The following is a 24120-nucleotide window of genomic DNA, read 5'->3' as shown; positions in this document are numbered from 1 at the left end:
GGGCATTACGGTGTGTGGCATTATGTGTAATGGGCATTACAGTGTAAATTTTTGCAACGCGTCTTCGTCATTTTCCCCATTTCTGTTGTATGTGTGTGTGTGTGTGGGGGGGATTGTTTAATCGTTGCTGCATACTACAGGGGAGAGGGTAGGGTGGTGAAACGATGGCGATGGTGATGGGCCACTTGCTTGTGTTGTCCCCCAGGCTGAAAGTTGCCAGCCAGCCCCTGACAAACAGGTTCGACCAATTAAAATAATATATGATGTGTATATTCTGTATGTGACTGGCGATATCTGCCTATGAAATGCTACAATCAGTGTATTACTGGAAAACACTGTAAAGCATTTCGTATACAGATACCCCCACAGTCACACATAGTATATAGGAATGTCCCAAATCATTTAATCAGCAGAAGCTGTTGGTGTATCCTATTGCATTCATTGCTTGAATAAGGTGCATTGTAGTGGAAAAAATTGGAACTTAAAGATGCTCATCGCTACCGAGTCATACCATGGCATGGTGTGGTAGAAGAGTGATGTAAGTGATGCGCAAGGAGGCTAGATGTATCTGCACACATCAATAGTGCTAATACGTTACAGCGCACGTGGCAAACCACATCCCTATCTCTGTGCAGGGAGCAGTCTAAATTCTTAAGTTTATGTGTGTTATTCAGTTTGTATTGTTTTGTCTGCATTAATACACAATTCCCAAGAAGCAGAGAGCATAAGTTTACAGTCCATTGTCTATATACCAATACAAAGTCTCTGAATACGACAGATCAGTAAAGAAGGACAAACATAGCTTATATATGATGACCATTGTTTTGGGATGTCATTTATTCAAATGCACTCGGTGACAGCACAGTGCTAGAATATGTCTAATGAATCAGAAAGGTCCATGCAGAAAATAGTATAATTAGATCGTTATTATGGAAAAAATTATCAAAAACAATTAATAAAATACTGTAAAGTAGTCTAAAATACCCGCCATCACATTTGGCTCATATATGACCAGTTAAAAAAATATATTTTTTGTTTACAACCATAGCTAAAACAAAATTGTTCTAAATTTTAATATTGTTAACCAGAAGCTCCATCTTCTTCAGCTTGCGTTTATTCTTTGGCATAGGTTTGTTGTACCGGCCACTTTTAAGTAGCTGTTCCTTGCTGTGATGAATCTGAGCACCGTACTGGAGCTGGAATGAGCACAGAGCTTGCAGAGGGCGGAGGATTGTCTGCCAAATAAATTATAACAGTAAGAAGTAAATCGATACAGCATACAACATCAAGATGGATTGCAAAATTCCTATTTTGTCTAACTGTGCACACATTTGTCTATTACTGGCATGATGCCTTACTGCGATTACTCACAACTACCGCATCCTTCTATGCAGATCCTTCTATCAGCACCAAGTTTTATAATATATACAATTTATAGCTAAGAAAGTAATAAAGTAGCTGCATGGCCCAAGTGTGAATATCAGTGTCTAATATTTATACACAACTGTAGGTGGTAAACTTGAACATACAGATGGAGCCCCTCATTCATCCCCAGCGTCCGCCAGAATGTCCCCGCTGGCGAGCGCTGGCTGGCTGAGAGGGACTCCATCAGACTGGGATGCACGACCGCCTCACAGGCACGTGCGTCCCATTCACTCCATGGCTGGGCGGTGGAAACCCTGCCCGTCTCCGCTTCAGAGAGACAGGCAGGATTAGGGGGGGGGGGGGGTGCGGGGAGGTGGCGCGGACCTACAAGCGGTGATGTGGTGGACGGCAGTGGGGAGCTCAGTCGGAACGGGGCGCACAAGTATCTCATGCATGCACTCCCCCTTCCAACGGATGGCGGGGCATGGCGGGGCCTGGCGGCTGAGAGGGACTCCATCAGACTGGGATGCACGACCGCCTCACAGGCACGTGCGTCCCATTCACTCCACGGCTGGGCGGTGGAAACCCTGCCCGTCTCCGCTTCAGAGAGACAGGCAGGATTAGGGGGGGGGTGCGGGGAGGCGGCGCGGACCTACAAACGGTGATGTGGTGGACGGCAGTGGGGAGCTCCATCGGAACGGGGCGCACAAGCATCTCATGCGTGCACTCCCCCTTCCAACGGATGGCGGGTCATGGCGGGGCCTGGCGATTCTCTCGCCAGCCCTTGCAAAACTGAGAGGGGCTCCATCTGTAATCCCACTTTTATAAGCATAGGTCTAGAACATGGGTCTTCAAACTGTGGCCCTCCAGATGTTGTGAAACTACAAATCCCAGCATACCTTGCCACAGTTTTAACACTCCCTTATAGCAAAACTGTGGCAAGACATGCTGGGATTTGTAGTTTCACAACATCTGGAGGGCCGCAGTTTGAAGACCCATGGTCTAGAAGCTTGATCCCTCTTAGTATCAGTAAGATGCATACATGTTTGGTCCAAAAGGACACCACATACAGGCCAGCAGAGATCATCGTCTGCTTACTTTTTGGGTATTTGGGAGTTGGTGCGCTCAATGCTATCTGCATGGCATCAGAATGTCAACACCAGAATGAAAGAATGAAAACATGGTCTGAATTTCAACACCATAACAAGAACACTGTGCATGTCAACATGTTACATGTTGACATTCTGAATGTTGGCATTTTGTACAACATATCTGCAAGTAGGCTGACACTAGCCAGAAAATATGTCAACTTCAAGTATGCACAATATCACAGATCCAGTTGAAAAATATGTAACGAGATGATTCAATATTTTATTCCTTTAATTTCTTATATTAATCTCTAAAAGTAATATAAAATATGTTACAATTCAATTGTAAGCTTGCAGATTTTATACCCACCTCCTGAATCTCAGGGACTTTTTCCATTATTGAAAGGGCAACAGCAGCACATTCCAGCGTGGAAAGGCACGTGTCCGTAGGTTGTGTTCGAATAACATATTGGCTTGATAGAGTTGTTTTCAATTGTACCTGGAAGAAAAACAGCACGGTTACACATGCAGCCACATGCTGTGTCATGCCAGGAATGGATTCAGTAAACAACAGTTCCGATGACCTAAGCAAATACAGGTTTTAAATGTGGATTGGATTTCATGGCCACAACTTATTAGATAATGCTTTTTTGCATATGTGTTTTCCATTATTTATTAATAAAAAATAGCTGCTAGTTATAAAAATAAGGCTGATATTTTATATATATATATATATATATATATATATATATATATACACACACACACACACACACACACACACACACATATATATATAGATACATTACATAGAAGGGACACTTGTCAGATCCACTAATCAGCAATAGGGTAATGCTCGCACATAGCTAAAAAGTTCTGTGGGCTGGTTACCACAAGATTTCACATATATAGGGAGATGTGGAGGAGATAGCCAGGCAGACAAAGGTGAGCATCGTTAAGCCCCGTCCTAATGCAATTTATAGCATGACTTCTTCATACGGCTGCGCTAGCGATCGTTCAGTGGGAAGAATGTTTTAGATGGGCCACTATTGACTTCATTATACACTAGGATAAAACGTGATAATGGAATAAAAGCAATCAATACAGTTCTGAAATGTGACCCCTGCCTGCCCGCTGTCACAGCTCGCCCTGTCAGTATTCAATTCACCCCCGCGCATACGCCAATTCCCCCTCGCTCCTTTTTTTGAGCAAGGGGGAATCAGCGTATGCGGCTGCAGAAGCAGCAAGACTCGTGGCTAAATGCCACTGCATTAGCGGTGAGCCTTACTTTTTGGGGAGTGTGAGAGCGAGGATTTCCCTGGAACGTAGAATAGGGTGAGCAGCCGGCGAGGGGGTTAAACAGCTTGTTTTCTGCAATCCCCGCCATTTAACCCCCTCGCCAGCCTCATTGAATATGGGCCAAAATGTATCAAAAGAAGTAACAAAAAACTATGTTACTCTGATAAATTAATTTGATCAGGATCTGATAAGGAAAGGAACATCATGTAATCTGCATATGTTTTACATGGGCTGTGTGTTTTTTTTTTAAAGAGATAACAATTATTGGTTTTAATGAAATCCTACAACTGTCCAGGATGTATACAGGTTACAGGTTGTCTCCCATATCTGAAAAATCCAAATTTTGTGACTGAGATAGTGACACATTTGCTTTCTAATGGCTCAAACATTGTTTGATACACAAAATGATTACAAATATTGTATACAATTACCGTCAGGCTGTGTTTTTATGGTGTTTATGAGACACTGTAAATTATTTTTGTGTTTAGACTTGGGTCCCATCCCCTAGATATCTCATTATGATATGCAAATATTGCAAAATATGGAACAATCAGAAATCCAACATACTTCATCTTCCAAACATTTCCGGTATGGGAGACTCATCCTGCGGTGAGTTTGACGAATAAAATGTAAAATAATGAGATTTTTTGCATTGCTAGAACAAAATAGAACAATAGCTAAACAGCTACATTCCAAATTCTACTGTAGTGATAAACAGGAAGGGAGGGGAATCTTAAGTCAAATTGCAATCTACAGAAACATATTGGAAAAGATATCCAACAAGAGTGGCAGATTAAAAAAATATTTGTGATATCCATACTTTTTTCCACTAAAAGATAGCAAAAAGAAATTGCAAGAGCGATTATGTGGTAGATTACATCAGCTCTCAGCGCTCATAGCTGCCCCGTACACACTGGGTGGTTTTCGAGCTGAAAGCAGCTCAAACGAGTAAAGTAAACTGTTTTTAGCTCAAAGTCGCCCACTGTGTATGGGCTTTACCTTTGCTATGTCGATGTCGACCTTGCTAGGTGCTTGATTTTATACACATGTGGCAACATGTCTGATTGAAACACCTACATTTAATAATTAACCGGTGTGGCCAAATACTTTTACCCATATAGTGTACAGTATGTCCTCGACCTATTTCCTGTCAACGTAGACATTGTATATCAGCCATCTGGATGCCATGGTTTTTACAGTGCAGCTGTTTTTAATGCAACAAGTGAGACACTTTTACCATTGACATCCAATACATTCAGAGCTTCTGCTAAGAATCCCAGTGGATGATGATCAGAAGTGATTATTAGCACCCCCCTGTGCACGCTGGTAAACATATTACTATAAACACAGCTCTAAAATGTATGGCAACAAATTTTAAAATATTAAATAAAATAAATGTAAGAATATAGTTTGCTAGAAGCGAATTAAGACCTTTTGACCATCTGATAGTGCTTTGCGTTCCTCATGGTTCATCCAATTATGTGTACTTTATTTTGTTTTTATACCATTTCCTGACATATTTTCTTAATCCTTTCTTTGATTTCTGCGGGCAGCTTTGTGACTTCCCTGCAGAGATACTGAGTATTCGGATTCTAGCGACACAGTGGGGAGCCTAAAGGCAATAGATTACTTTTCTGCTTATATTCATTGCTTGAATATGTATGAAAAGGTTAGTTTGTAAGTTCCATTATGTATACCAAGAGCTCAGAAAACCTGATATATCTTTAATAACAATAAAAGTGGAAGAGGGCATGGCTAGCCAGCAAAAGTTAAAGTATTATTAAAATGTGTGTCAGGTTACATATGCAAACTATTCAGTACATATAACATTTTAAAAGTTTGATTTGGTTAAATAAATTGTTATGATGTCTCACTCTACCAGTAAGATTGATTTCTCAATAAGCTTTACATTTGCCTATGAACATCTGCAGGCTATAATAGAATACATTCCATCCAATAAATCATTTACAAATGTTGTATAACCTATGAAAAATGATGATGCCTTGGCTGTGGGAGCATCCTTACATGATTGGCGCTATTCACAACTGTTCATTAGCCCTTTGAGTGCTAACATCTCTGTGAGAGATGTTCAAAATATCTGCTAAAAATGCCAGCGTCACTAACATTTGTTATATAAAATCAAATAAAAAATAAAAAAAAGTTTATAAAGATTACAGGTCATAATGCTGAATACAAATGTTTGTTTGGCAAATTTCGCACCTATTTTGACAAATTCACTTGACACTCAAAGGATAAAGGTACAATAGTTGTTTTATTTGCCAACATTAAAAGTAGGAATTATATACAGTACTCCAAGGAAATCTAATCTAATACAACCTGTTATACAGTTATGATTACTGGACTTGTTAGATGACTGCTACTGGGGTAAGTACTATATGTAGTTATCGAACAACCAGGCTGGGACCAGTAAGGATACAGAGATCCTGATGTTTGGAGCATGGGCCAAACCTTAGACTGTGTATGACCACACAAACATAGTGACAACTGATAGTCCACAACAGGGTTATTTTACATTAAGCCCTCAAACTACTGCAGAACTACACAGCCCAGCCAGCCCCAATAGAGAATCTTTAGGTTGGCATACTGGCATGAGAAGTTTCACAGCAGTTAGAATGCTTCAGGTTGAACACCCCTTCTCTACAAGCTATCTATTATTGCTACCTGGTTTGTCAAGAAGGAGTGGGTACAGATGACCTTGGGGATTGGCAGTGCCAGATTATACGAAGGGATGTTAAGAGCCAGGTTGAAAAAAAAAAGGTGGGCGAAAGGGAATATAAACCGGTTTTTACAGTACACTGAAAATATTACAGAATTGATTTATCCTTTCCAAACTTAAACTTTTTTTTCCAATCACTTGAGTTGTAGTAATTTTTTTTTATTAGTGGTCATTATTTACATACACATTTTCACTCACATCCTGTGAAGATTTAAAATCCCCCCCCTCCTTCCCCTATTCTTTTAACAGCCCCCTCTACCCCATAAGCATTTAAGCCAAGATTCTATACAGACAGACCCACGCTTCCAACAAAATGTTTATATGGGATGGGAAGTTACATGTATTAATAAATTAATTGTATAAATAAAATTTGGCACAATTCTGGCAAAGGGACAGAGGAAAGGAGCAAGGGGATACATAGAGTTGTGACTGCCTGACAGGCAGGTCTCTCCTGCACAAGGGGGGAGTCAGGTCTCCAGCATTAGATTCGTTTGTCTTTCGCCCTGGGGCTGGTCACTAGAACGTGACATCAAGCCCCAGCAACTCTGGACACAGTGTCTGTACTGACTCAGCTGCCAGTGTGCAGGGGATCAGCATCATCACAGCATCACCACCCTTCACCCCCATGGCGCCGGCTCCCCACCGCTAGGCTCAGCTGGGCAGAGCAGGAAGCGGGCTGCACATCTCCGGCCTCCCTATGCCCCTGGTCAGGGCTTGTCCTTGGTTTGACAGCATTTTGAAATGTTTCTTTAAATAAAGAATGATGTGACTGAAGTTCCTGGGTATGGATGCTAGGGAGTGCGTGATTTCAAATAAAGGATAATGGAACTAAATGACAAAGAGTTCTCGCATTAAGAAATTAAGTGCACAAATTAAGTCATTGGGGTGTCTATATCTGTTTATTATTTTGGAAGGAGCACCAAAGCATGTGTCTTCACTTGTTGTTTGAAGAATATTGGGGGGTGGGGGGGTCCTTCTGTCTAGATGAATCTTCAATACTGTCAGAAACGACAGCATTGAATAGGCACCAGGCCGCTATTTCCCCTGTCAAAAATAGTGGCAGGGATTGAATACTCCTCATAATCAAATAGCTTCAAAGCTGGTAGGTACACTAAGTATTTCCAATCATCGTGTCTAAGTATAATGGAGGATAGCTCATTAAAAGTTAACATTCAAATGGAACTTAGGAATCGGGAGGATACCCATCCTAAATACAGCCCCCCCCCCCCGCACACACACACACACACACACATTTTCAGCATTCAAAAGTGCTCTTTATATTTATTTTCCTTATTCAAATAGAAACAACATTACAAAACTGAAACTGATTCTCTAATTACTAATGAAAGAGCATATTGAGAGAGTAGAATGCACAGAACAGAATTTATTAACAAGTGTACACTAAGAAAGTAAAATAACCTCAATTCATTCCAGTGAGAATCTCAGGACAGGAGATATTATCCTGGAATTTTATAATGATTTCTTACTGAGAAAGATGAGATCACACTCAAAAGAAAAACATCTCCTACTTCAATAACCTTGATTACAAATTTAACTGAAACCACATTGGACTAATTAGAAACCCTCTGAATGTTACAAAAAGTACACTTTGTTTACATATAAAATAGAATGCATTTGATTAATTAAACATATACGTGATTTATTATTAAACGGCATACCTCAGAAACAAAATGCTTGTGACGTTAAATCTCACAGTGTAACGCATGCTACTAAAATTTACATTATGGATATAAATAAATCAGATCTTTCCTGCAGCCTGTCTGTAATGTATAGTGACAGTTTAAGAGCTTGTAATACTTTATATTCCAAGTGAAACACTGTGAGGAAACAGTGTGAAATACACTTTGATTAATAGATAATTTAAGGCTCCATGCAAGGCATGGCATTGCGGAAGTAGTATAGGCTCCCCGACCTTAGAGCGGTTCCTGAGGGCTGGGCTGCACCCGGAGACTGTTAGTGCCGTTTCCTACACTGTGACAGGATACCAGTGCAACACTCGGTACCGGTCACTGAATAGGTGTCACATGCAAAGGCGAAACTACCGCAGCTGCAGCCAGGGCATTGCACCGAGGCCCCCGGCATTGAAGGGGCCTGCCGCTGGTAGCATTATCATTAGCAGTAATAGTGAATCAGAGACTGATTATTTACAGTACACTATGACCAGATGTGGGCCCCATCACTGCCATGGGGCTTGGTGTCTGGGGCCATAATGAGGAAGGGAGAAGATGGTCTGGCCAGAAAAGAGGAGGGTTACCACTTCCCTTCCCTGCCCCTCCTCTCCCTCTACTCTGCTGCCACTGGGGAACTGATGACCCACATAAAAATAGCCTGTCCCTGCGCAAGTCTGGTGACAAACACATGCTGTGTATTTGAGCTCCTGAGGGTCCCAGTGAAAATGGGTATTTGACATATGGGTGATGGGGTATTTGGGGCTAACACACACTGTATTCTTGAGCTCCTGTGGGTTCTGGCACAATGTCCACGTATCCTAGTCGGCAGATGCTTCGCCTTTCAAGTGAGCAGCAGCGCAGCAGTGACACAGCTTCAGGCGAAAATGCTGTGCCATGTAAAACTTAATACAGATGCATGCCATGAGAGGAATATGTAGCCAGATGGGACTGTGCTGTTGACAGACTCCAGGGATGAGCCAGCACAGGTAAGTTATTCAAATATTATTTTCATATTGTGAGGGGCATAGGATTTGATTTGGAGGTATACATTATGTGATCTGGGCACAATATGTGATTTGGGGACACACTGGGAAAAGTGGGGTGTTTGATGTAATTTGGGGGGAAGTGGAGGCATACTGTAAATTGGGTACTTGTGAGTTATCCGGGCTGCCGATTTTTTCATCGCGCCCGAAATCGTGGGCATCGCGTCGGTCGTGGCCGTTATAAGGAGCCGCGACGCGATGCCCGCGATTTCCCATAGACAGTAATGTTAAAAGACACGATGGACCCGATTTCCGACCCGATTTCCCATAGACAGTAATGTTAAAAGACGCGATGGACCCGATTTCCCATAGACAGCAATGTTAAAATAAAATGACAATGTGAAATTGGCCAATATGGGCATTTCACATTGGATATGTTTTAAAAAAAAATGTTTCATGGCCCCCACCACCGTTAACGCCACCCCGCTATTGACGCCAACCCGAAGCGTGGCGAGCGTAGCGAGCCCGCGAGGGGCGGCGGTACGCGTCCTCCGACCTTTTCATACCCCTACTATCCACTAGGGCGTGGAGTGAGAATAGAATAGTGTGGCGAGCGCAGCGAGCCACCGAGCCCGAAGCGTGGCGAGCGCAGCGAGCCCCGCGAGGGGACGCGGACACCTGTGAAGCCCGCAAGGGCACGCGGATACCTGTGAAGGTATCCGCGTCCGCTCGCCACGCTTCGGGCTCGGTGGCTCGCTGCGCTCGCCACACTATTCTATTCTCACTCCACGCCCTAGTGGATAGTAGGGGTATGAAAAGGTCGGAGGACGCGTACCGCCGCCCCTCGCGGGATCGCTGCGCTCGCCACGCTTCGGGTTGGCGTCAATAGCGGGGTGGCGTTAACGGTGGTGGGGTGCCATGAAACATTTTTTTTTAAAACATATCCAATGTGAAATGCCCATATTGGCCAATTTCACATTGTCATTTTATTTTAACATTGCTGTCTATGGGAAATCGGGTCCATCGCGTCTTTTAACATTACTGTCTATGGGAAATCGCGGGCATCGCATCGCGGCCCCTTATAACGGCCACGACCGACGCAATGCCCCCGATTTGGGGCTAAATCGCGGGCATCGCGTTGGTCGGGTGTCCTTAAGTTAACTAAACTTAAGGACAAAATCGGCAGCCCGGATAACTCACAAGTACCGTAAATTGTTATGTGGGGGCAATGTGCATGGTACAATGTGGACTGAGCGCACCATTTGGCGTTTGTTGAATAAAATGCATGAATAAAAGCACAGAAGGTGTAATGGTTAACATTACTGCCTCACAACGCTGAGGTCATGGGTTTGATTCCCACCATGGCCCTAACTGTGCAGAGTTTGTATATTCTCCCCATGCTTGCGTGGGTTTTTTCTGGACACTCCGGTTTCCTCCCATAATCCAAAAATATACTGGTAGGTTAATTCCAACAAAAATTAACCCTAGAATGTGTGTGTGCATGTACATGTGGTGGTAGGGACAGGGGTGGCCAGTGGCCGGGAGGGGGAGGACACAACTCACCAAGCTTCAGGTTCATCCGCCGCACCGGCCGCGCATCCGTCCACTCACGGGTGACGTCATCCAACAGCGACCAACGGCCGCAGCCTGGTCACGAAGTGCAGCATAGCCCAAAACAAATATGGCATATATGCGGTGGGCTATGCTGCCGTTTGTGTCCAGGCTGCGGCCGCTTGCATATATCCCCACATAGGAGGACGCCAGCTCTGGAAGCATGGTCGGCAGCCCAGCCATAGGGAAACCTTGACCGGACCACCGGGAAATGGCCTGGTTTCCCGGTGGGCCAATCCGTCTCTGGGTAGGGAATATAGACTATGCTAAAATAATCTATGGCTAATCAAATCTTGGCAATATGAGGGTAAACTATTCATATGTTTTAGCAAAATTACCCTTTTGGTATAATTTAGAAGCCCCTTGGCAGGGGTATCAAACTCCAGTCCTCGAGAGCTACCAACAGTTCACATTTTCCAGGTCACCCAGCAGGTAAACAGATGCACTCCTTACTCACGGACACATTTGAAAAGAGCCACAGGTGGGGCTAATTACTTCACTTGTGATTTTGTGAGCAGAGCTGAAAAAACGGTAACTGTTGGAAGCTCTTGAAAACTGGAGTTGGATTTCCCTGCCCTATGGTATCCATGCTGCCATCAAATAGGCACTGTAAATAGTTTATCCACTTTGACCCGCTAATCCATAGCATTTAAAACTGAAGCTTCTTCCTTATCGTATATGCTCTTAATTTTTAGTCTATACGTAGTCCAGCGCTGCAACGAGCACTCCCAGCACCCTGCGCTGGCCTCGCCTCCATCAAAGAACACCAAACATCAAAGACAGGGGGCAGGATCATTGGCACCTGCTAACTACAGCGGTAGTCCAAACTGTTGTAGGGGCACTACAGCCTGACTACTGGCTGCAGGGTGTCGTTCTATACACCCTGCAAGCCAGATGTGCGGGCAATGGGACAGGCGATGGTGTGCCCACAAAGCCTCTGCGCTTGGTGTGGCTCACACCTAATCACAGCCCTGGGATCATTATTAACCACACCGCATAGCATAGCATCATAAATGATAGAAAATTGCATACCTTAACTATCAAAATGCCAAACTTTTAGACTTTTTAAGCACACTTAGTGATGCATTTTAGAGAAAATGAAACCTCAGTTTCTTTGTACTTTCCAACTTTCATTTGTTAATGAAACATGAAGTGTTCCTGCCTGCCTTTGTGTGTTTAATTCTCTGCCTTTCCACAGAATCTTTCATTCCATTAATCTCCTCTGCTCTGTCAACAGAATATACTTTTATCTTTGTTTTTGAGGCAAGATTACATGCCATTCTTTCTCAAAGGAATCAGAATTGCTGGGTACATTTGCAAATTAGATCACAGTCCATGTTAAAGAAATTTTTATACAAGGATCCTGTCTTATAAGACTCTACTGATGTCTGATCAGTCATCATTTTAGGAATATATTTTATAATTTTCAGGTATGGTAATGGGGAATCACACAGCTATTGCAAGGTGATTCCTAAGTAAGGGCACTAATCTAAGATACAAGTCAGTACATTAACATCACAATTAATGGTTTTCTTGCAAGTGGTGATTTTTAATGGGCAATTTGGTCATCTTAAATCAACCCTAAACGATCATATATAGGGAAGTGAGAGGAGCAGGTATTGACTGGAGACATGGGTCTATCAAGGATGCACAGACATGCGGTAGTTTGCATCAAAGTTGTCAACTCTTGCTCCTATGTCCCCGCATGCTTTGCCAAACTCCCCCAAGCCTCCAATGGCAGCACTGGTCGAATATAAAGGCAAAAAAGAATGTCAGTCCCATACAAAATCCATATAAATTGGAGGTAATTTTCTTAGGCTTTGATAGTATATACTGTTGCTGTACTGGCTAATATGAACCCATGGGTGAATTCTTAGCAAAGAGAAAAAAAGCATGGAATCTGAGGCTCATCCGTGCACCTTTGTCGTTCACTAAATTAGTGAATTAGATCAATATGGTCTCTGATAAGCTGGCCATACATCAGGACGACCTGCATACGACCTGATCGAGTGCAAGTCAAGGAGCAGTCAAACGAGCAATCATATGTGCTTAACCCCTTCAAATCCAACGTCTAGTCAGGCTCAACAGTCATAGGGCTAGTAGCAGATCTAATGGTGAGCCACTTTAAAATAAGAACATTAACATTGTTCAACATTTAATGTAGACCGTTTTTAAATTAAAACAAAAAATTACAATTAATTTAAACCAGACTGTTTTGCAGTCCAATTTTTTTTTCAAGTCAACGGTTAAAAAGCACATACAATCTTCTTACGACCATAATGAGAGCGGACGGATGAGACGTGCACCACATCTCATCCAAGGGCCGATCTCATGACCCACAGGGCCGCGCATCGTGCAATCGTGTGCACACGATTCATTGCACGACCAGTCAAGATTGGTTTGTTCTGGTCGAATGACGTTCTGGTGTGTGAGGGCCTTTAGAGAAGATCACAGGAATGTTTTTTCTTGACTTTTGTGGTCATCAAAGTGTGCTCATCATGACACAGGCAGTGCTTAGTTTGCAGTTCTTACCCAAGCCCACCAAACAAAACCACAGGGGTTGGATTTAAGAGAACATCACTAATTATAAGAACTCACATTCCCAGTGAGTAATAGATACATAGTATACATCATGAAATGAGCTTGTTGACATACTGTAAATTAAATGCCACTCCTTCTGACCTCAAAAATATTACCACAAATCTGATCCTTGGAACAGCAATGGGAGCATCTAACATACAGAACACATTTGAAATAAAAGTTTTCAGACTGATGCCGTCCCAGGTAGGTGTTACCCAATACCATAGACAGCACTTCAATGGAATCTTAGACAAAGGGAGTTATGAATTATACTTCAGAGAGCGAGAAAGATTAGAGGGGATGTTCTCAGACTTTTATCTCAGAGAAAGCAACTTTTATCGGGCCTTTCTTTGTTCTAAGGTACCCATCACATTGACCATCTCCGTGCAGAAAAAGTCCAATTTCCTCTGATATCATTTTCTACACAGACATTTGAAAACATATAGAGGAATGTGAATCATTTCATAGGTTCAGTTCCACTTTAAACAGAGTGTTGTTCACAATCTAAAGTGATAAAAGAGCCCACTGTACAAGTGCAGACTCTCAGCCATTCAACACATACACAGCATCTATTTACCCTCAATCCCAATAATAACTGCAAAGCTATCTGAGAGTTTCTATGAATGTACCAAATTCAGTTACATATTCATCAAAGCAATAGGGTGACTCTTTCAAATACTGTAAACAGTAGTACAAAGAGACAGGTGCAGTGTTGTTATTCTTAATATACGAGGAGCATAAATTCTGTTAAGCAATGATTCAGGGATTGCTGCTTTATACACAGAAATGTGTGCACTGAAACCAAATGATCATTTCTGCACCTGGTAGAAGAGAGAAACATGCTAATTGTTCCCTTGCAGAATATTATGAGTCATAACAATTATGTTAATTATTGATACGGTATGATGTGGGTCTGATGGGCTGCGTGCAATGCATCAGTCCTTGTAGCTGAATAAATCTCACTGGGAAATAACAGAAGTGAATGTCACACAATTCTCACTTATTGTATAATATATCCATGTACTTGCTTGCAGTACCAAAAATGTGACATATTCTAATTTTGAGAATGATTCATGAAAAAGAAAAAAAAATTCTGTGCTTGGCAGACAGAGCACTGCTTATATAGATTCAGGATGAACACAACACTAACTAGTTACCTTTCCAAACATTTTATTACACTGCAGAACATATTCTGAACACGGAATACACATGGAAGATATGCAGTGCCCAGAGATACTAACAGACACATTTTTGTGCTGTGGACCTTTAATCAGACGTGGAGATGGCAAGATGGTACCAAATTGGGTGGGTATTTCTAGGCACATTGGGGCAGATGTATAAAGCCTTAGCAAGAGATAAATGCAAGGGTGATAAGGAGAGATAACATCCAGCCAATCACCTCCTTACTGACTTTTTTCAAACACAGCCTGTAACATGGCAGTTGGCAGGTGATTGGCTGGATGTTTATCTCACTTTATCACCCTTGCAATTATCTCTTGTTAAGTCTTAATACATCTGCCGCATTATCTTGGGGAACATGAAAACAGGTACGAGTCATGGATGATATTCTCACTGCTCTACTAAGCAGGGAAAGGATCACAGAAGGATAAATAAAGACCTTTTGTGGGCAATAGCTTTAACTATCCAGAAAACAAAATAACTGGAATGGTGTCAGGTCGAATGGTCGACAGTTACTCTGTTGACGTTCAGAAGGTCGATACTGTAATGTTAACATCAGAATGTCAACATTGTTGAAAATGTCAGCAGGCAACATGTCAACATCCTCAAACTGTTGACTACATTGGAAATGTCCCCATGTGAAATGTTAACAGATTCAGACTGCTGATGGTTAGGGTTAGGCTGCAGGTGAAGGTTATGCACTAGGGGAAGGAATAGCGTTAAACACTAGGATTAGGGTGAGAAATACTAACCGAGATGTTACACAATGTAGGTCTGAGACGGAAGTATTTGTCACATTGCCCCAGGTACCTGGAAGACTAAACTTGAGCCGCTGCAGCAACCGGGAAAAGGTAAGAAGCCACTAGACCAGAAAGGACGGTTGTCGGTTGTCGACAGTTCATCATGTCAACATATCATCCTGGTAGACAGGATGAACATGGTCAGTGTGTCGCGACCAGCTATTCATGTAGATATGCAGTATGTCAACAGTTTAACCTGGACAGCAATCACTAAAATGTCCAGATTTTCCATGTAGTGCTAGGACAAGGCAACTAATTTAACTAGAAAATAAAAGTACTGACAGATTCTGGTCTCCTCCATACACATAAACAAATGTTGTGAAAAAGCAATAAGCATTGTCTGGCAAAAACTGTATATCACATTTAGCTTTGAACTATCTGTGTAACAAATTTGGAGTTTATTTCCCTCACTCAATGCTGCTTGAGTATTGAGTGATGCTTCCCACAGACCAACTTATGGGGGCCGATTTATCTCAATCAGCATCTGAGGATGTGCTGTGATAATATCGTACCAATACGCAATGTGAAAATTGTATCAATTATCACATACAGGAACAGAATTTGGTGTCTCTGAGACGTTACTCCGCAATTAAATCTGGGTATTTAGCACAAAAAAATACCCTATGAGTTGTGATGCACTGCCACCCAAAATTACTGTGGCTGCCATAACCAACATCTCCTGCAGGTTGCCTAGATGAAGGACAGTACGATCACTGGTCCCCGGGTAGGGTAGTATGATTTAAATTTTTTACACTGTGATCTGAAGCTGGCGTTATGATCAAAAGGCTCATTGCAGTATTTTCTTTTACAGTTTAAATAAAAACAAACAATTTAGCTAGGTCACATTTTCCATTATAGGTGTATGTCCTTGGGCTGGGGGTTAGGGCATGTATTGGATGCCAGGGTGTAGGGTAGATTACGGCTATGTTCTATAGGTAGAAGTGGTGGTTAGGGAGTAACTGTAATGTGAAGCCAGAGGATACACCTGGTTAGTCTATTGCCCCCCACTAGAGCCAATGCCTGGACACAAGCTCCATACACTCCACCACATCTTGAGGCTGTGCAGACTCCAGTCCATGCTGCCTGTGCATCTCCTCTAGTCCTGCTCCACCTAGGTGGATAAACAGTCACCATTGCAGGGACAGAATAGGGAAGGTCAGATAGGGAAGGCAAAGCATTGTGCGTCATGCGGTTTGGTCCGTCACGTGACACAGTAGTACAGGTGGAAACTATTGAGTTTTTTAAAAACTACGTAGCGCTACACTAGCCTGTCTGGCTAGCCTGCCTGTTTTAGAGAGCTCCCCAGCTCTCTAAAAAATGGACACTGAGATAAATGGGTGAATACTCAGCAACTAGGCGCTCCCCTTTCTGGACCCACCGAAATATGACAAATAAAAACAATACTCCCCTTCTGATGTTGTTCACTTCAAAAACTTGTTCAAAAACTGTGATAGCATCCACACTTAGTTGAAGCCTCTACCTATCTTATTTTATGTACATTTATATCATTTTAAACCGTTTTGTGTGATTTTAATAAATTCTTGAAAAAAGAAAAAGAAACCTTTATGGATGTATCTCTTCGCCATAGACAGTGAGTACTGGTACGCCAGCATTGTCATCCCTACAAAAGATACCTTTTTATGTGTCAACTTACCATAACTCAAGTGAGTTTGGTATGAATCCTCCATTGAGAAGATGTATGTATATAAATATATGAATTGATTCAGATTCACCCATTGCACATATACTTTTGTGTTTAATTTTCATATATTCAACGTGACCATATCAACCATCTATAATTTCGTACATTGAAAAGTTAACCCAGGAACAAGAAGTGAACTACATCAGAAGGGGAGTATTGTTTTTATTTGCCATATTTCGGTGGGTCTAGAAAGCCCGGAAAGGTGACCAGAGGAGGGTCAGGGTAATTTGACTTCCAAGAATCCAGGCAGGCAGACAGGTGATTGGTGCCTTTATAAACCATTGGTAGGTGCTGCACTGCTGCAGCCATGCTTACAGCCCCTGAGCCCTTCAATACCTTTGGTCCCCTCACAAGCTTGGATCCCAGTACCGGAGTCCCCTTTGAATCACTCCCCCCCCCCCCCCCCCCCGTCGGCGGCCCTATGTCCACTTGCTGGTGTTAGAAAAATCTGATTATTTCACTATGTTGTTTCAGCATTATTTACAAACAGCTTAAAAAACTTGGCTATTTTATGTTAAAAAGAAAAATGGGATAAATTTATGATCCATAGTTATTATATACAATCTCTGTAAAAACAAGATACTGCATATCCATATAAATTCTCTGCTTAACAATAGTTGACATTTACATTTTCTTGGACTTATGGTAGACTGAAACAAAATCCTTGAAATGACTGGAGGCAGATGTGTGACTGTCTGCACAGTTATTTTTTGCAGTGTCTATAGCACTTTCCTTGTCAAACTGAAAAATAGAATAAATGCCTTGAGTCTTAACACACAGCGATACGTCATTTTGTTTAGTTGAGAGGAGCAATTTTACTGGACTTACTAAAACGGTAAGAAGTGTAAGCAATGTTATGCCAAACTGAAATAAGGGCGTAACGGTCTCAAAAATGTAAAAGACTACTTATTAACATGTTTTATTATCCCCATCATTTTCAATAAACATAAACATTCATCAAAAGTTGTAGGCGTCTATCATGTCAACACAATTACTTGTTTATCAATTATAGAATGATCTATTATCAGGATTTTATTTAACAAATATAGAGTCTTTGGGGTGGGGATTCAATTGTGCTCCCATCTAAATTAACAGGAGCCACACAATTGTTTGTGTCGATATGCGTGAACACCGCAGGTGGCCATTATTTCTACTTGCATTCTACTTGGGTGGAGTAAAAATCGGCAAAAAAAAAGTACATTCTCTTGGCGCCCATTATGCCGTTTCAGCAACACCCTAAATACTTTGTACCAGTTTACCCGCTTTACTTCTCTAAACCTGGTTCATTTGGGAGCGACAAGCATGAAAAGTAATGGATGTTAGTATTTTCAGAACAATTGAATAACTTCTGTAGGGTGCCCATTACTTAACTGCACACACAACAATTGAATATGCCCCTTTGGGTTAAATCAGGCATGTCCAACGTTGGCCCTCCAGATGTTGTGAAACTACACATCCCAGCATGCTTTGCCACAGTTTTTCTATTAGAGAATGCTCAAACTATTGCAAAGCATCCTGGGATGTGTAGTTTCACAACATCTGGAGGGCCAACGCTGGACATGCCTGGGTTAAATGTTTCAGACAATCTGTTTATATTACACTGTGAATATGTATTTCCAAATACAGATGCTTTATTATAATACTACACAATACAGCAAACAGATTATGCAGCAGATTGATACTTCTGAGAATAAGCAATATAACCCATTACTTTATATACCACTAGTGACCACCAGTCAAAAGTATATTGTTTCCGTACCATTGCCTTTGCCAAGTATGACAGATGTTAAACTATGATAAGCAAAAAATGTTGCTTCGTGCCACTGTTAATGCAGATATCTGTCACGGAGCCAGCAAATGTACTGTAGTATGTAAAGATTCATTAATTTGTGAGAAATAAAAAAACAGCTTCACTAAGTTGATTGCTGAAGAGGCTGCGTTTATGTAAATGATACAGTACATACACATCTCCCAAACTCTTTCTGCTGTACACTATATTCATACACTATAAAGCCATTGCGCATTCACCTTTGAAAAACATACCAGTACAGACAAAGGCTAAATTAAACAATGGCTGGCTTGGAGTTTTTGGTCATTTAGAAACCAGACAATGCGCTAAAGTGAAAGGTGCGAAAATTAAAAAAAAAACTTCAGAACACTTTAGAACATTAGACCAATAACTGATGCCATCTAGCTTTAAACCGGGCTGGATTTCCTTGGAAAGTCAATAAACCCCTCCAGAAACAACCATCTCTGGGCTTAATGTGTTCAAACATTAAGAGCCCACTGGCACTTATTAAAACATTAAATAACCACAGACTGTTGTACAAGAGGCCATTTAATGGTCTTGGTAAAATAAAAATAAAAAATAAAGTCTACCAGAGAATCACTGTACACAGTGTACAGAGCCAATTGAAAATGACAAGTCACTACAGAACATTGCCATTAGAATGAATGGGAAAGGGCTGATTGGCTGAGAGTGTGGCACCAGCTGCTATAGCAGTGTCTGCTATAAGCCAATATATTGTCAAGGCATGCTGCCAATATTTATTACACAAGTGGCGGCCAGACTTACTGGGGCTTGTGATGTGGTCCATCTGCAACAAACAATACTATTATCTATTCTTTATCCATTAACCCTGCACCCACTGCCATCACGGATGTGGGGGAATAGCACTGAGCTGGTGGTACTTCAGGGAGGGGAGATCACAATTTATTCTCAGTGTCCTGACTTAAGGCCCCCATAAATTACTGCAACTTCTCCAAGGGGCGGCAGGATCGCATGCAATATATCCCATTCTCTGCTGCAGGTAGGCTGTCCGAGTCAGAGGTTGGACATTCAAGCAGTTAGGAGCTGATTGACTGGTCCTTAATCTCTCTTTATCACTCTCATCTTTATCTCTTGTTAAAGCTTAATACATCTGCCCCTTTATTAGGTTCGAATGTCACTTGACCTATTCAATGTCAAGTAATCTTCCGACTGGCGGAAGTAGCCGCAGATTGAATATTGATGGCCGCTATTTCCGCCTGGCAAAAAATAGCAGCCAGGATTAAATACCCCCCTAGTATGTAGGTTCTTACAGGCAGGTTCCACCTCTCTATAGCTCTTCAATAGCACATTACATATCACCAGTCGTCAGCTCCCTTGTCTCTTTCTATACAATGTATAAACTATATTTGCATGCCTATATGTTTGGAACAGGAACATTGAGTTCTGAATCATTTTTACCTGTGACTCACCACTGTAAATGCTTCTGCTATATTCACTGAATGGCTCTACCCTTTAAATTGTTTTATGCAGTCCGGAGCTATTAGTAGTGTCTGGGCTTATGTAGATTGTATGATTATGAATGGCCACTATTCCGATTATTGATCTGCATAATATTCTGACTGTTGGCCCGTGTATTAAAAGACTCAAAGTTACATCATTATAGCCTGGTCTATTATCTGCACCTTTCCATTCTCCCTTCTGATGAACATTTGGGGATCCGCTTTACCATCTATGGGCCCTTAAAAATGGACTCTCCAGGAGATATCAAACTCTACGGTTGTTGGGGCCATGAAATTGTGATATATTCAATGTATCTGTTTTATTTTTTCATGCTGGCTATCTAGTCATTTTAGTGTATTTAATACATTTCTTTGTAATAGATTAACCAATCTTTAATTGTTTTTTTATTTTCTTGTTTTTTTTAGTGTCTGATCATTCTACTATGTAATTATGGTTTTGCCATGTAAATTATTGGCGCTTTAAAAAAAGTGTGGTGTATCATATGGCATCCCGGCCCACTGCAAACTTGGATCCTATTATATTTGCCTACTTATGCTCTCCTACTCTTATGGTTAAATGTCTCTATGATTGTCCTGTACAGGCACTACAGACACTTTGTGGCCCCTTATCAATAAAGGGGCAGGATGCCCCAAACTCCGCTGGCGCATTCCCCCAACATATTGCTTAAGATTTGCATCCATACTAATCGCATATGCACTAACATATGCTATTAGTAACATAAAAAAAAAAAAACAGATACTCTGATGAGAGCAGTTCTTTGCAATGTGCTCCATTCTCCGGGCTTTAAGACCCAGAAGTCCATCTGCACATAAACAGAGTGATGATTGCAGCTGTAGGGCATGCTGGGAGATATCAGTATCAAAACCCTCAACCTGGCATTACCTCCTGCAATGAAGCCCCGATGTGCAAGGTTTATCGTATTAGGGAAATGCTGTAAAAACCCAGAAAACTATGTTTTTTTTACGGCATTTCTCCTTTAGTGCATTTCCACCCAAAATCAATAATAATAATGTTCCTTGTCCTAACTGTAAAGCATACAGTGCATGCTGGTACTAGTTTTTGATTCCACAGTAAAATGTACCACCATAGCCATTAAACAAGGATAAATGAAGGAGGAAAATTAGTTCAGCATAAGTCTGCCTAAAATCCTATTCATTAAAATCGGCAGATCTACATATATGGATGCAGAAGGAATGTACAAATAAATGAGAATTTACAAATATGATTAGCACGAGTGAGTGTTTACAATACAATATGTGTATAAGCTCAGGGGGACACAAAGAAAATAGGTATTAGCCCAATAATCTCACAATTTGCAGCTACAGTATTGCCAACAGGAATTATTAAAATGAAAATAATTGAAATTGTTGCATCAGTTAAAATTGTTAGCTTTTTACAGCACAGAATTGTAAACTTCACACAGAACAGATTAAAATGCTAAAATTACGTCTGCAATTACGTCTGAAACATAATAGAGCTATTTGCTGTCCATTTTTACACTGTGCACCCATTCCCTTAATGTAAAACTTTGAGGCAGCCATGGAATGTACAGTACATAAAGCTTTGAGCTGAAAGGACATGGACAAAACCATCAGTCTAATTGAATAAATTGCATCCTTAAAGCTCTTTCGAAGCCAGAACTATGCACATTAGGATTGTGTAACCTTAAGGTCATTTTACCACCTAAAGGCAATGCCCAGGATGGGAGATTGCAGTCGCACTGTGCAAAACCGACCTGAGCTTCCTGACCCATAAATACCACATCACGGTGGTCAGGCGGTGCTCCTGGAATAGCAAAGTATGAAACACACATAATGCTTTATATTTTGTGTTTGGATGTGTGTATTTGTCAGTGACTAGGGTTTATTTCATAAAATTTAGCTGAACTGTTTGGAAACTAAGCCATACATATTTATGAGTGCTCCACTAGGAATTTCCTTGTGATAATAAAAATACTTCTCATTCCAATTAGCTGCATACCAGACATTGCCATAAATAATTCTGGGAATCATATATATAAAACCAAAATAAAATATAACACAGGTGAAGTCGCTAAATTATTTGGCAAAAACATTACAACTACTGCAATATCTCACGTCAACCGTACCAAAGAATCATTTTTAAAGGAAATGACCATGAACCTTTTTTTTCTTTGCCTCTAGCTCCGATGAGAAGAGCCTCAGTGGACTCCATGAGAACATCCTAGGAGTACGAGGGCCCCTGAAGATTGGTGTTGGAGCAACTGATATAACAAGCACAATTCACCCCCAACACCTGTAGCAATTTACATTTAAGACTCCAAGCCATTGATCCCTGAGAGTATCAAGTAACTTTATTTACTGATCCGGGTGAGATTTCCAAAATGAATAGTTATGAGAAGAGAGGTTTCTGTAAAATACTCATTTCTGCATGGACTTCTCTGCTAACTTTTTAACGTTTGTCTATTGCCTAAGGTTCTACAATACTGCCTCATACACATAGCAAAAACAACTTCAGACATATATGGTAATACATTCCAGGAATGGTTAAATAAACATTTTGAACATAAAAAAAATGAAAAATAGAAATGCATTCATTTCTTGCTTTCTGCATTTATATATAGTACATAGATATATAAAGTAATATTTCCCTCGGCATGTGTCAGGAAACCATTTGGTTCTCTGAAGATAAAAGTTCTTTTACCATTTGCAATTTCACACTGTCATCCTTGTAACTGCATTTGTTGATATTTTTACTTCAATCTAAAATGTTCTTTAGATGTTTTCAAATTGCTTAGTTGCTCAGATGAATCTTGCTCTCTTCTGCCAGAGGTGGTTAATTTCCCAGCTACCGTTGACACTGCCTCTTTCTGACCAAGCGAAAGATGTCCCATATTTCAAAGCCATAAAGCTACAATAATATAATGGCTTTTTCTTTACCCGGCAGAAAGGATTTTTCATGTGCTTTTATGCCCACATCTGCTGTTGCCAAAACTTTTAACTTCTAGAATTCAGTATTTTGTGCACCTATGAACTTTAATTTGACATCAAAGATTTGAAATGTAACGTTAAGTACTTCTTGCTTGACAGACCACTGTATATTGGGTTGCTAACATACTGACAAGTGAACAATGTTTTAATTCCACACCATTTATATTACATAAGTTACAGATTGTTGTTTAGAGAATTGATAAGTACAGATTTGTACAGAAAAAAAACACGCTTTTCTTCTCTAGCAGAAATAGATGAGTAGGTAGAAAGACAAATAAAAGTGAAAGTGTACAGAAATATAGTAAAAAAAAACAATACAGTATGTTGGATTTGTTATAAACCATTGGTGACCAGCAGTGCTCTGTTTTGAGCAGGGCGGGGGGGGGGGAGGGAGAGGCCAGCAGAGTGTGTAGCTGTATGGAGGTGCAGTGCTCCATGTTGAGAGGGGCGGGCGAGTATGGTGTGTTGCCGGGCGGGGGAGCAGGACCCCGTGTGCAGCCAGCCGCAACAAAGCAGCCAGCCAGAAAGAGCCAGAGTTGAGCAGTGCAGACCAGCAGGGTGAGTGACAGGCGAGGGAGCAGCGGGGTGGTCCGCCGGGCTGAAAGTGGCTAATCTTTCAGCCCGGCAGCGTACACAACCGGCGATGATGGATGAAAAACCAGCAGATAAACCACCTTGCTAGCGATGATGTGGGAGCGCGCATCATTGCTAGTCTGCAATGTCTGGGGCATGCACACTAGGTGATTTTCAAATGAAAATCTCTCAAAATGGCTGTTTTGAGCGATTTTCAGCTGAAAATCGGTAAGTGTGTTTGGCCCTTATCA

At 41.3% G+C, this 24120-nt stretch overlaps 1 protein-coding gene across 2 annotated transcripts in view; it reads right to left on the bottom strand.

Moving 5' to 3' along the window:
* Window positions 1–803: 803 nt before the first annotated feature.
* Window positions 804–24120, bottom strand: part of DTWD2 (DTW motif tRNA-uridine aminocarboxypropyltransferase 2) — a 249370-nt gene continuing 226053 nt past the window's right edge. For both annotated transcript variants that reach the window (XM_083158436.1, XM_083158437.1), the window contains exons 6-7: window positions 2824–2952; window positions 804–1235 (exon numbers count right to left, since the gene is read on the bottom strand). In XM_083158436.1, the coding sequence (XP_083014562.1) occupies window positions 1065–1235; window positions 2824–2952 (300 nt within the window). In that variant the 3' untranslated portion in view covers window positions 804–1064. The remainder of the gene's footprint in view (window positions 1236–2823; window positions 2953–24120) is intronic.

Source organism: Crinia signifera, chromosome 1 (genome assembly GCF_055691185.1).
Source record: "Crinia signifera chromosome 1, ASM5569118v1, whole genome shotgun sequence".
Taxonomy (NCBI): domain Eukaryota; kingdom Metazoa; phylum Chordata; class Amphibia; order Anura; family Myobatrachidae; genus Crinia; species Crinia signifera.
This window is presented reverse-complemented; position numbering and strand designations above follow the sequence as displayed.